Source organism: Rhea pennata, chromosome 7, assembly GCF_028389875.1.
Source record: "Rhea pennata isolate bPtePen1 chromosome 7, bPtePen1.pri, whole genome shotgun sequence".
NCBI classification, from domain to species: Eukaryota; Metazoa; Chordata; class Aves; order Rheiformes; family Rheidae; genus Rhea; species Rhea pennata.
Window position 1 is genome coordinate 32,262,183 of NC_084669.1, and position 14,174 is coordinate 32,276,356.

The 14,174-nt window shown below is 36.2% G+C and overlaps 1 protein-coding gene across 3 annotated transcripts in view; it reads right to left on the minus strand.

The window, feature by feature from the left end:
- Positions 1–14,174, minus strand: part of CCSER2 (coiled-coil serine rich protein 2) — a 74,115-nt gene that overhangs the window by 44,220 nt on the left and 15,721 nt on the right. For all 3 annotated transcript variants that reach the window (XM_062580178.1, XM_062580177.1, XM_062580176.1), the window contains exons 3-4: positions 11,677–13,153; positions 10,622–10,821 (exon numbers count right to left, since the gene is read on the minus strand). In XM_062580178.1, the coding sequence (XP_062436162.1) occupies positions 10,622–10,821; positions 11,677–13,114 (1,638 nt within the window). In that variant the 5' untranslated portion in view covers positions 13,115–13,153. The remainder of the gene's footprint in view (positions 1–10,621; positions 10,822–11,676; positions 13,154–14,174) is intronic.

Genomic DNA, 14,174 nt, shown 5'->3' on the forward strand with positions numbered 1-14,174 from the left:
TTGTTTACTTAAAGAATTAACACAATAGCAATTACATATCACACTGTTGAATTACAACATCTGTTACAGCATGTTCTATTTATCTAGTTACACTTTAATCTCTTTGTACAAAGAAATTCCTAACAGGTTAGAATCAGACTTCAAGGCTTGTATTTAGCTATTCTTACAGTGCCACGAGATATTCCTTTTGATGAAAATTTATTATAGGAAATATCTGTAATGACCACATTTTATGACTTCCAGTATTCAAAGGTAATTTAGTTACTCATAACTCTGTCAGTCTTTACAGTTAATTAAGCCAAGATTTTCTATACCTGTCTCAAGCTCATTCTAACTTTTCAGTAAGGGAATAAACAGTTTCTTGAAAACAGTTGAAAAGGAAGCAATTTCATTTATCCACAATTTTTTTTTTTTTAGTTTTGTTTGTTGTTAAAACAGTTTTTACATTGAAAAGTTCTTATATACACATCCTGCTAGAGAAATATTTCTCTGACAGTTCTCTAGAACAGGGATCTCAGCTTGGATCAAAGCTTGGTATGAGTGTCAAACTTAAAAGCACTGAAAAACAGATCAGCTGATCAAAAATATTTTAAGTGGCTTACAGAACAGGATTTAAATTATTCCAACAATAAATACAAATAAAAATCCCCCCCAATAGAATTATCAGAATTAAGTTTCCAAAATACTGGAATTACTGTTATAGGCCTTTTAGATAATTACTGTTGAGAAACACACATCTTACAAACATGATTTTATATACAAAAGCAAGTCTTAGAAAAAACAGCACTTCTGTTAGTATTACAACAGTCTTTTCTGAAAACATAGAAAAGCAGTTGTCAAAGTCACTGAATTATTTAAAGCAGACAGGTGTCCCCACACTCCACAAAGTAAGTCAACTAAATTGCTCAGAAGTCACTCATATTCTTCCTACTGCCAAAAAGACTATTAAAAAAAACCCTTTTGCCTCTACGTTACCATGGCAACAAAGCCACACTACTATGTTTAACAAGAGTCTGATGCAATGGTAATAACTGTATTACTACAAATTCAGTAGTATTCATTTTGCCAAATATCATCATCGAGGAGGAAAGAATAAACATGAAGTAAACCCCCCTTAAATGAAAGCCTCTTGAAATAACAGATGATGCAAGGGATAGCACTGGGAGAGAAAGCTTCACTTCCAGTCCACTGGTAAAGGCCCAAGAAAGTACTGCTGTTTTCAAGCCAGTTTGTCAGCTGAGGCACCCAGCCAGGGAGCCTTCGCGTTGGCAGCGTCAGATGGCCAGAACAAGCGTTGTATGGAGACATTATCTTACACGTCCTTCCAGTGCCTTAGATGATGCTTCAGAACAAGACTATGGTAGGGCCTTGTACCACTCTTCGTATTTTTTATCGTAGCAAACTCAGTTTCAGAAGTTTCCCATCCTATCCCTTTGCAATAAAGTTCTTTTTGAGATCACATTACTCAAAAAAAAAAAAAAAGGGGGGGGGTAAGATAGCTGAACAGACATCGTATCTGTTGTCACAAAATTCCTCCATTCTAACAGGCTTATAAGTTACCACATAAGAAAAGCTTTTTCTGTTATTATTTTCAAAGCTGAAGAAAACGTCACAGAACTGCCATGACACATATCGCAGCAATGCAACAGAACAGCAAAGCACAACTGCCATACAAAGCACCTAAGACAGAGCTAACTGAGACACCAGCCACAAGATATCTAGCTTTAGGCTTTACTGGGAAAAGATAGCATGAAGAGCATGGAGAGTATAAAAAACCCAAAACACCCAAACAGAAGTTAATTCATAGGCAGTTCAATTCACGGGACATAATAGTTTCAAGCAACAGAAAAGCATGAAGAAATAAAAGAAAACTTTCGAACTACTGCTTTGTGAGGAGAAACCTAGGTATGTTTCCTTCAATCATCAAAAACACTTACTGTCAAAATGAGCTCAGCCTTCATGCTTCTGCTTTGTCATGCCTATAACAAAAACTATTTACTCATATCTTCACAGTGCCAAAGTACCTCAAGATTTATGCTCTGCTAAACAAAGGATACTGTTTCTTACTTGAAACGTTCCTTTGCAAATAAAAATTCATGTGTATCTTAAGCTCTGTCAAATCAGCCATTTCAGATGCATAGAACTCTATAGACATTTTTACACTCATTTTCTACAGTTGTGTAGTTTACATTTCTTCTGGTGGGATACTTGAAATTAAGAGCAAGTTTTGCATTAAAAAAGATAGTTCAAGACAAAAGAAAGAAAACAAAGTGCAGAGAGAAGAGTTCAACAAGTAAAAGATAAGCATGAGTAAAGGACAAGAACCTCTCCAAGAAGCAGAAGATAAGCATGAGTAAAGGAAGGAACCTCTACAAGAAAACTCCAAAGAAAAAGTGAAAGGTTTGAAGGCAGTATAGAAATTAACACAGTATCATTTCAGGTACTTGGAAGAAAGCAAGCAAGAAGGTAGCAGCTTTTAAAAAAAACAGACATTGAACAGATTTGATGGGCAACTCAATCATTTGGAGGGCAGGGAAAGACTAATTGCAAAAGTAAGGGAAATATGATTCAAAGCTGATAGCAGGGAGGAGAAGAAACGACTTCCAGGAACTATTTTAAGCATTTGGCAACACACTGGATAGGGACAGAAAAGAGATGAACAAATGGGAACTGAATGCAAGTCTCAAGAAAGGTGATGTTAAGTAAAGGCTGAATAGGACTGGTAAATGAAGGAAGAAAGCTGAGAAGGTAAAGATTTGTTTTACATTGAATGGAGAACTGGGCATCGAGAAGGGGAAAAAAGCTACATATGATACAGACTAAGTAGAAAAAAATCTAAATAAAGTCATGACAGCAGAGAAAAATCACATAGGAAAGAGAAGAAAAAAAAAGATAGAACTCCACAGGATACCAAACAATACCAAACATAGGAGATAGGAAGGAAGACTTTAAACACTGTACACCACAAGTCATTGTAGTATGACTACACTACATTGTATGTAGTCATGCATAAACAAGTATTGCATCATTTTTTTCATGCCCTTTAAGAAGAGTTGCCATGACTACATGTTGCCATGACTACAAATGCAATCAGATCTTTGCTCCGAATACACAAGACATTTGATGTTTAATTGTTAGATATAACAACCTTAAATAAGCTTTTGTTATTACTGAAAACATAACAGTTTTAAGTAAGCCTTTGTTATTGTTGAAAGTGTAGATGCATTGTATGTTTTACCTTGGCTTACTGTAAGTAGACAGGAAATAAGTATTAGTTTACATAATTACCCACTATACCTTAGAGAAGTAGCTATGCTTAGTGCTTAAGAAAATCTTTTTAAAAAATCAGATATTAAAATGCCCAAAAAGTATGAGATTCAACAGCATGGTGATGAGAGACAAAGGGAAAAGAAAACAGAAATATTAACTATCCTGTTGAGACTTCACCGATTCACATGCAACACCAGTTCCCAAGCATGCAATGCGAGCTACATCCACAGCCACAAAACACATTCCTTTACTGCCATCTAGCCTGTATTAGTGAATCTACAAAAACGAAATTCACTTCCTGTGAATTCTGGCGTTTAAAAGCATCCGTCTATTAAATATGAAGCATCTGATTTACTGTAAAGCACAACAGTAGAAAACCATCAACAGTAAGTGTAAATTATAATGTAGAAATAATTGGAGATGGAAGGAATGCAGTCCTTTTAACTCATTGCTTCCAGTCTATTTTCAGAAAAGTCTACCAATATCATAAGTTTAGCATTGCTTTTACAGCTTACCTACAAATAATGGAACGTTTTAAACCTCAAAGCAGTAAGTAATTGCTACCGGTTCTATTAACCGGCAAAAATTATTGTGAATGATTAAGTCTCTACTGACTCACACTTACAATAAAGCCATCAGGCTTAACTTTCATTATATATTGTACAACGTATACAAAATACATTATTCTGACATATTTCAACAGTGTGAATGAAGCAGGTGCAGTGAAAGGTTGAAATGCTGTTTGCTCTAGTGTGGAAAACCTGATCCTTGCTAAATCTCCAGTCTCAAGCAGCATGACAATTAGAGTTTAAGAGGGTGCCTTGCAGTTCAATATTAATAAGGCCTAATTACTATATTAAGTGTCCTAAACAATAGATAAATAAGACTTTCTATCAAGTTAAAAGTATCCTGTATTTAGAACTGTAGAGACCATAAAATTGAAATTGGGTGTGTACATTTCATCCACAGTGAACAAATCAGTGTGTCCTACAGAAAAAAACAAATGAACCTAAAACGTTTAAGATTTTTACCCCTAAATTTCTGATCTTTAGCAACTTGAGGAAGGAGGGGTTCTCAGGGGAGGGTGTCAACACTAGCATTCTTATAACTTAACATAGCAATACAAGTTAAAGAAAAAATAAAAATAAGAATGTGTCCTAACCTAGGAGTTTTGAAACAAATTATCTATAAAATATTCAAAAACCTGGCTGAATAGTAATATGTCTTATTTTACCTATATTTTTTAAAAAATAGTTCTTTTGTTTATTCTGATAACTTAAAAAAAAAAAAGAAATTCTCCAAGGAGTTTAAGACTCCACTCTTCTCTTTGGGTACCCGCTTACCTGCCTAATATGGTTTCAAGACTTGCTAGGTGCAAGGAAAACAATGCATCATAGCTCAATACTACTGAATTTTTAAAAACTATGTGAAGTACAGTAAAGTAACTACAAAGATTTTTCATTACAGAAAAATCATATCACTTGTTAGTATAAAGAAAAAAATGAAAAGAAATTCACTTTAAAATATAACTTTGGACATGCAGAGTTACCAATTCACACTGGACACCTCACTTACAAGCTTTTGAAATACAAGAAGTGCTAATTGCTACCAGTACTTATTTCAGTATTTATGGAACAACATAACTTCTGCTGTTCTCTACCTTACAAATTCAAAGCTGTCACTAATGGCTACTGCTGTCAAACAGGCAGCACAAGTGAAGTTGCTATGCTTGATTTTACTGACCAAAACGGTGTAAGAAGATTTACTGCATCAGTTCTGAATCAGACTGCTTGCAAAGGCATATATGCTTTCCCATTCCAAAGGAAAAAAAAGGTAATTTGCCACAAAAGCTTGAGAGATCTGTGCCCAGTGACATAAGCATATAACCTCTTGACAGTGGGGACATGTGCATCACACAAGACACACATAAAAGCCATCCCATTAAGTAACTCAGTTTCCCACTATCTCCCATTGCTGTAATAGCGAAGCTCTACAGTTGCAGACTGCAGTGGCAGTAGGAGAGCAGACAGTGGCTGTTATCAGTATAAAGACATACCTCCAAAATCCTGGCACCTACAATGCCGTGAGCAATGCAGATGACATGCTTCATGACATTTAGTAGCAATGCCATGAGCAGAACCTGGCCGTCAAACTCTTCTGAAAGAATGATCAAGGAACACTAATAACTAAAAATACTAAAAGTAGGATGTACTCTTAACTCTGCATTAAGACAAGTAATAATTATAGACTGAATTTTACATAGCAGTCTATGTAAAATTTTCTATTAAAACTGTAACTGTGGACACTTTTACCAAGGATGCTCTCATCCTAAACACACACATCTATATTTCTGTTCATAATGGAGACTAAACGCAAAAAGGTGACAACTAGCCTTTGAAACGAGAAAGTCTGACCTTCAATTCTTCTCCAAACATAAACAGATAAATCATTTTCCAAATATAAATTTTTAGGCCTAACTGAGGATATGAAAAAACAATGCCAGAGTTTTCTCTACGGTCATATTAGAAAAGATGCAGGCAATTGTATCACTCTAGCGAGAACTATGAAATTACAACAGTACAATTCTTCAGCTGAATCCCCAGCTTCATTTTTTCCAGCTTCTGCAAAATAGCATGAGATGGCATGACAAACGAACACAGAACTCAGACATGACCACATTAGCTTAAATAGAGGTTATCAGCAACATTACCTTCAGATAAGTGGCACAGAGCCACATGTCAGTAGAAAAATGCCTTTGTAGGCTTAAATCTCTATTAGACTAATCCTGGAATCACTGCATTTCCAAGCAGGAAAAGGGAAGTTGGAATCACTTCACAGAACAATACAATCGCTACAGCTCTTTCTCAAGGGCATTCAAAGCAGAAACAATAGCTTATCAAGCTAATGTATTTCCAAGAAATCCTTTTATATAATAAATTCAGACCCAATGCTTGCCATTATCTCAAATGTATAAGTAAAAACTTAAATCTCACAAAAGACTACCTAGGCTACTCTGGTGTCTGCTGCCAAGAAAAATCTTGACCTGGAAACCCAGCAGTCATGCTTTCAGGTACAGCAGTGTGATGGACCAATGCATTACCCAATCTGTCAGGACAGGATTTCTTTGGTGATGAACGGAATAAATGAAAATTTATTTCTAAAAGCATGAGCACCTCTGAGAGCAGAAGCAGAAAACACAAAATTCCAAACTGTCATTCCACATTAGTGATGTTATGTGCAATATAGCTTTGCCCATAAAAACAGTGTCTCCAGCACACAGGCCACAGAGGAAATCGTAGGAAGAGGTACAATATAAACTGCAAAGTATCTGATACCCTCTGGGATTGCTCCTAGATGCTTCCCAGTATGTCCAGATATTTTGTTATTTCCTACAGTACGTCCGCATCCAATTAGACAGATGTGCCATTGAGAATTTCAGTCACTACCCACACTGATCTACATATCTGTCTCAGATGATTTCTGAAGTGCAATTTATCATTGGTGTGTTTGAATACCTTCTAGGTAATAGGCAGATAAAATTTCCTCCCTTTGCTCTGGCACTATATTCCCAGAGTCTCATTACTCTGAAGTACTAATAAATTCTAATACATATTCACAAAATAAATCATAACTACAGCCCAATTTCTTCCTCCGTGGTCAAGTTACACCACAACAGTGGTCAGATAAACTTGGCAGCAGCAAGAAAAAACTTAGTCCCTGTCCTAAAGGAAGCCACAAACAGAACAGATGAGAGCCCATACCAAAAAACAGCAACAAAATTGTACCTTACGTTGTTGAGCAGCTTTCCCCCATCAAATAGTAAAGCAGCTAGGAGGTGTTGAAGAAAGTGGCTGAAATACAGGACATGAGCAAGCAGTGAAGCTGAACACAGGTGAAAATACATATAGATATATATTGTCTATGATACTGATTTACAGATCCACTACAATTGGTCTGCTAGGCATCAGCTCTCTTGTGCAGAATTAAGCAACAGTGATCCAGTGTAAGTAGCAAAAACCAACAGCTGAAAAAAAAAACAAGAAAAACTAATGCACCAATTAAAAAAACTGAAAGGAAGACTACTTCTTAGGACATTAACCAATTTTATTTTTCTGTGACATTAATACCACACTCAACTGAGACTAGCAGAAATATCTCCTCCCAAAAAAGCACCAAAATGATTCAGCAGCCAACAAGCTCCTTCTGTTGTCTTTCCATTCTACTTTCCATTCTTGCTGGGAATCCAGAAACCTAGTTAAAATACCCTGAGCAAAATCTGCATTACCAAAGATGGTTAAGCCACCTCTTATCTAAGATGACTCAACAGTAGCTGCACTGCCGTCTGTCACAGAAAAGCATTTAACATTGATGCTAGGGATGATACAGCCTACAAAACAAGCCACACAACAGTAGGATGAAAACCTCAGGCCCCTGCTGGAAGCCTACGTGTTGCCAAGGCTCTCAGAGAATCACAGAATGGGTAAAGTTGGAAGGGACCTCTGGAGATCATCTAGTCCAATCTCCCAGCTCAGCAGGGTCACCTAGAGCATGTTAGACAGGGTTGCATCCAGGCAGGCTTTGAATATCTCCAGAGAAGGAGACTCCATAACCTCTCTGGGCAACCTGTTCCAGTGCTCTATCACTCTCACAATGAAGAAGTTTATATTTTTATATATATATACACACACACACACACTCATATATGGTTACAGCTACTCACACCAGCCTAATGCCAAGGAACTCCAGAACCAACTATATGCTTTGAAGATTTCCCTGGAAACATTAATGCCAAGGGCCAAACTGTCATTATCAGCTCCAGCACTGAAAATTTTCAAGTCTGACTCTTACCAGTTGGATCTTGACACACAGATATTAACTGCCTTCGCCCCCACTACACTAGGGGATAGAAATCAGCATAATTTGGTCACGTATCTCCCAACAGTTAAAACATCTGATATGCTGACTAATCATAATCATTCTCAAAGTCTTCAATTCAAATGTTTTTTAATGTGCCTTTACACTCACCTCCTCCAGAGAGAAACAATATGAAATGAAAGCTTACATTAATCTACCAAAGCACAGTTCTTCAGAAATAATGAAAAACTGCAGCAGAAATTCTTCTGCATCTTCAGATTATAAATAATGTGTTTAATCTTTAGGAAAAAAAAAAATCATATACCACACTTTATACAATAACAAGCAGTACAGGAAACAAATGACGACCACTGAAAGGTAATTCAGACATTTCAGAGGTACAATTTTCCTCAAAAGCCAAATTAACTGCAAACATTTCTGCATTGTAAAAAATGAGATACTTTACTGATATTTCTCTCATTTAAGATGGGAATCAACAATATATTAAGCACTGTAATACTGAAACAGCACTAATAGAATAAAAACAAAATATGTGGAAAAAAAAATGTGACTTTCTAGATTCAGTAATCAGTCTTACTTACCCTTTCTCCCCTGACTCCAAATCTAATAAACATATTCTTCCAATTTTAAGTCTCTTCTAAAAGTAACTCACTTATAATAAAGGAAGAAATACATCAAAGCGAAAAAAAACATATCAAAAGCTTCTGATGTACCCTTGCTCCATGAGACTTGCAACAGCATCTATCAATCAGAATATCTAAGATTGACTATCAATTCATAAATATGTGCAGATTAATGTGTGGAGCTCACATAAATCAAAAGATTAGATAAATAGTCCAAAAGCATGACAGTCGCACTTCTGTTTGAAAAACTGCACTGAATAGCTCAAAAATGTGTCTACTGAATATTCATCCAGGATGAAGTTTTTAAACTTCAATTATTTTCTCGTGTGCACACGTGCCTCAGTGGGAGAAGGGTATTTGTTTCTGCAGTGCCTTACATAAACTCCTCCACTCTGCCCATACACATCAATGAAGCTCCATAGTTCATTCTGGAAAATCTCAAAGTGCTTTTTCAAGCTGGCCACAACCACCATGAGAAGTCGGATATTGTTGAAAACTGTTTCTAAACCCTCTTTAAGCACTTCATCATAATTTAAGACAGAAAGTGAACAGTACCACATACATGAAAAATAAATCAGGAATTTATCTAGAATTCACATCTCAAAATATCAAAGAATAGTCCCATGAAAAAAAAAAAAGACGGAATCACTGGCTTCTGCGAAAAAAACCTATCTGCTTGCAGTCCCATCACTATTTCACCACACCATCTTTATAGAGGGCACTCATACAAGCAAACAGGAGTGCCTTGTTTTTTACCCTGCTTTAGTCATGATTCCAAGTAGTAACAAGAATATAGTTCCACACTGATACAGGTTGGACAATGTTTGACAATACAAATGAAATGGTATCAATATGCAAATTACAGATAGTCACATGTAACACTATTTAAACAAGAGAAATTTCAGGAGGCATGTGCTGTTCCACTGTTGGGCTAGAACAATCCTAATAAAATCACGATTTATTCAAAGTTTATTGAGTAGCGCTCACAAGCCCTATTCTGGTCAGAAAACATCTCGACTAATGACATGACACCTAACATGCCTGAAACATGAAGCACAAGACACTGATTATACCTAATTTTTTTTATTCTAAATTCTCAAAGGTTATTTTCACGTTAATAAAATTTGAGTTACTTGATAAGTATTTCTATCAAAAGGGGGAAAGTACAAACTGACAAAATTTTCCCAAGTCAACGGGAATGCTGAGGCTAGCTTCCCGATCTCAGCTGGAAGATCCGAGTGCAGCAGCTAGTCTCCATCCATTCTTTAGACTGAATTATGTTTGCTGCAGATCAGTTACGATTTCTGCAATAAGATTCTGTTATGTATCTTGCATATCATGTTCCAGACAGAGTCCTGTCCATCTGATAAGCCAGAGTTAGATAGCACCTTAAAGATTCTATGCTTGAACCAACTGTGACAAGTCAAAATATATTTAGGTTCAAAAGGGTCCAATATAGATACAGAATAGAAACAAAGAGATGAAAAAAATCTGATAGGTCAGGTTTTTTCTTAGGTTTTTCACTTCTGGGTTTCAAGATCCATGAGAGATAAAAATTTATTATAAGTAATTCCTTTTTTCTTTTGAGTACTAGTATGGGATTGCAGAAAGAAGGTGTTATTCTCTCACAGCTTTAGAATAAGGAAAGGTGTACGTAACCAACATACTTCAAGGTCACCTGTCCAGAAACAAAAGTTCCTAAGCAAGAACAAATTTCAAAAACCTATCAACTACAGAGGAAAGAGGAAACAATTACCAAGTACAAAATAAATTAAATCTGCTTTTAAAATATACTTAATAAGCAAAAAACTCAAAGAACTATAAATATATAGGTTATATATATAAATACATACGATGCTGTTCATTTCTGAAGACTCGTAACTTCCACATGGATGAACACTTCCAATAGGTTCCAACCCTTCTTCATCCCACATGTATGTGCCATCAGAACTATCGGATGGAGAAAGCTCAAAAGAGGAGCCAGCTCTGTAATTCATGTCTGGAGAAATTATGTTCTCAGTAGTATGCTTTGTGCTTTCACTGTTGTCATCCACTATTTAAAGAAAACAGGAATAGTCAAGATTCCAGAAAGAATCCAATATTCCAAATTAAAAACTAACGTGTATATTATTGGCATGTCAAATGATCTGAAACTGTGTTGTAACAGAAATATCTAAAAGCATTCTATGGTAGCACTAATGCTCAACCTAAGAGAGGAAAAAAGCTCAAGCTGGATTGGTTATAATTAAGCATCCCTTCCAACCTTCACTGGTCTTTTACACTGCATTCATCCATCATGAAAAGTTATTTCTGTAACTCAAAATCCTTTTAAATACATTAGAAGGTGGGTCCAAAAGCGGATTCTTTGGATCCAATCTTTCGACTGTCTAAACAGTAACATGTATGAGAAAAAGCAAGTGTGTACCACAAAATCCTCCATTTCTTCCTCCAATTTTTAAAGAGTTACTAAAGCATGACCTTAGGAAAACATAAGTGACATTACAAATTATAATTTAACTGATTTTATTAGGTACCCTACACTTCTTCCCATTGCTTAGACAGAGTTGCAGGTGCTCTCTGCTTATAGAGAAAAAAAAACAAAATTTTTCAGAGACTACCAGTCCAAAGAAATGAACGACAAACAAAAGCAAAGAAATTCCACAAGCCAATCCCAAGTGTGGTTAAAGGAGGTATTATTCACTCTTATCCCAAAGAAAAAGAGCTCTTGTAGATCATGCTTGAAAAAGATAACTATTATGCAGAAAAAGCACTGTAATAAACTAATGAACCAGCCTAGAGCCATGTTCTGTTCTGAAACCATTGACAAACAATAAGAAATTATATAAAATAATTACAGTATCTTGATATAGCATCTAAAAGTTCAAACAGAATGTAACAAAGTATTTACCAGACATATGTATATCAAGCCAGTCACCAGGGTTACTGTGAGATCCTCCAGTTTCCTTAAGAGAAGTGAATGGCTCTATCGGTGTTATGTTTCCATGCTCCAGTTCTTGCACACTGCCTTCCTTCTGCTGTTTTTGTATTGTTCTGTTTGGGTCTTCTAGGTCTATAAAATCATCACTGAAATCTTCACTCAAATCATTTTTTTCAGAGGATGACAAGGAAGATATAGATATTTCATCTCCATCATCACTCATACACATGACTTTTGACTCATGTTTTCCTATGCTGTCATGAAGACCCTTACCAGATTCTGTTCTTCGAGTATCACTTTCTATAATGCTGTTTTTCTCATTTGCTCTATTAACATTTGTCGAAATGTCAGAGTTCTCCACTACGCATGTGTCAGGAGTTGTACTTCTGCTGTCATCCACAACAGTATTTCCAGCAAACCGCTGTCTGGTGGGCTTCAGCAAAGAAGGTCGACTTAATCTGTATCCAAAAGAAGGTGCCGACCCAGATCCATTTGAGAGCAGGGGCTTCTTTGAACAAGGAGCTGATATGCCAGCGTAGGGCCTGGTAAACCCATACTTTGTGGGCTCATTTCCATTGGGTACATCCAACTTTCGTGCATTTCTTGACAATAGGGTTGACCTCTGAGATGTCCTAACAGCTAGATTTTGACTTTGATAAGGCTTTGTAAGATCCACAGCTTTATTAAAGGAATGTGACCTGGTTAAAGATGCAGCGGGAAGGAAAGTATTTGGAATGGAATGTGAAAAACTTTGTGATCTTACCATTTTTTCACAGGAAAAACTCTTACTATTGTCTGTAGATTGTGCCAAGCTTTCTCCTGAACTTGTCCTTGTGGCACTGGAATTAGCTCTAGATCTCTGAAAACCTACCATTGGTCTATTTCCATAAAATCCATTTAAATGTGATTTTGGAGCACTGAGTCCAGAATATGAGGTCCTGCCTGACAAAGTACCTTTGGTGAATTTTGCTGAACTAGAGAGTCCAGGCAAAGACTTTGGGTTTAATTCCTCAGTAGAAGATACAAACATATTGGTTTGCTTTGCTGTTTTCGATGCAACTGAAGCAGTGCTGTTCAAACCCACCCTGAGCATATCCTTACCCAATGCTCCTTGCGACTGGGAATACTTCTCAGAATCAATTAGTTTTTCATTATAGTTATGGTTAGAGTTGGACTCTCGCCCATTCTGATCACAAAGTTGGTATTTGTTTGATTTTCTCCAGTTGAAAGAAAAGGAAGACATGCGAACAGTGCCATTGTGCTTGCTGAAATTTTTGTCACCATTACTCCCTGATAAACTGACAGCTGTCCCATTTGGCACAGGCTGCAAGACACTTCCTAAAGTTTTTGTTCCATACTTCGGCAGCCTGGAAACCAAAGATGTCCTGATTTGACTTTTTTCTTCCATGAGCTATTGGGTGCATTGGTCCTTACAGGGTGCTTGAATCTGAGAAGAGAAAAAAAGACTATTAGACCAGAATCAAAGATATATTAAACAACAGATGCAAATATGTATGAAGTTATACATCTACCATTTCCATGTGCACATACAGGAGCTCACATTCCTTTTGTGAAATCCAAAACAATGCTAGTCACTAGAAGTCAGCTGGCAGTCATATGCTATTCAGGTTGCATGCATACATGCACACACAAGCACACCCTTTCTTTCTCTGTCTCTCAAGATTTTCGTTCTCTTGTTAAACTATTTTTAAATTTGTCCTCTCATCTTCAAGTCTTTAAAATAAGCTTGAAAAAGAAAAATCATTATTTTCTTTACCTATTTTGAGCAGTAAACTAAATATTTCTACTCCATTACGACTACTAAATTATATGCTTAAGATTTTATATTTAAAAAGTAACAAATTGAACATGGCACAGACCTGTGGTCAGCAACCCTAACCTGCAAGAACCACAATGCAAAGTCTAGCCAAAAACTTGTTTCAAAATTACTGTTTTTCCTTAGCAAGACTGTTTTCCATTATACTAGTCATAGCCCCTATAGTAAAAGGAATTCTGAAGCTGGACATAACATATCCTCAAGCACAAACGAAAAAAGAGCAGTAACAGACTATTATTAAAAGATATCTTTAAAAAGGCAATCCAAGTTATACAGTTATTATCTTAGGAACTTCTCAACTCTTCATCTCTTCATGTAAGCATGAGATTTCATATGAAATAGAGAAGTTTGCATTTTTTTTTCAAAGCATTTTAGGAACAGAAGTGACATGAATCAGATCTCCATTAGTAGAACCAGCATGATTTACAGAAAATCTATTACGTATGAAAATATCAAATGCACAGACCACGTAAACATAGTTCTGAAGAAGGTCTTGTGAGAAAAGTCTCATACCGAAGGAAGCTACTTATATTATGTACTATGAGTTATCCATCTTTAAAGACCAAAATTCACTGTTTTTGTCACATGGCCATACTATGAAGGCAAAAGGTATGTATCAACAATATTCTCA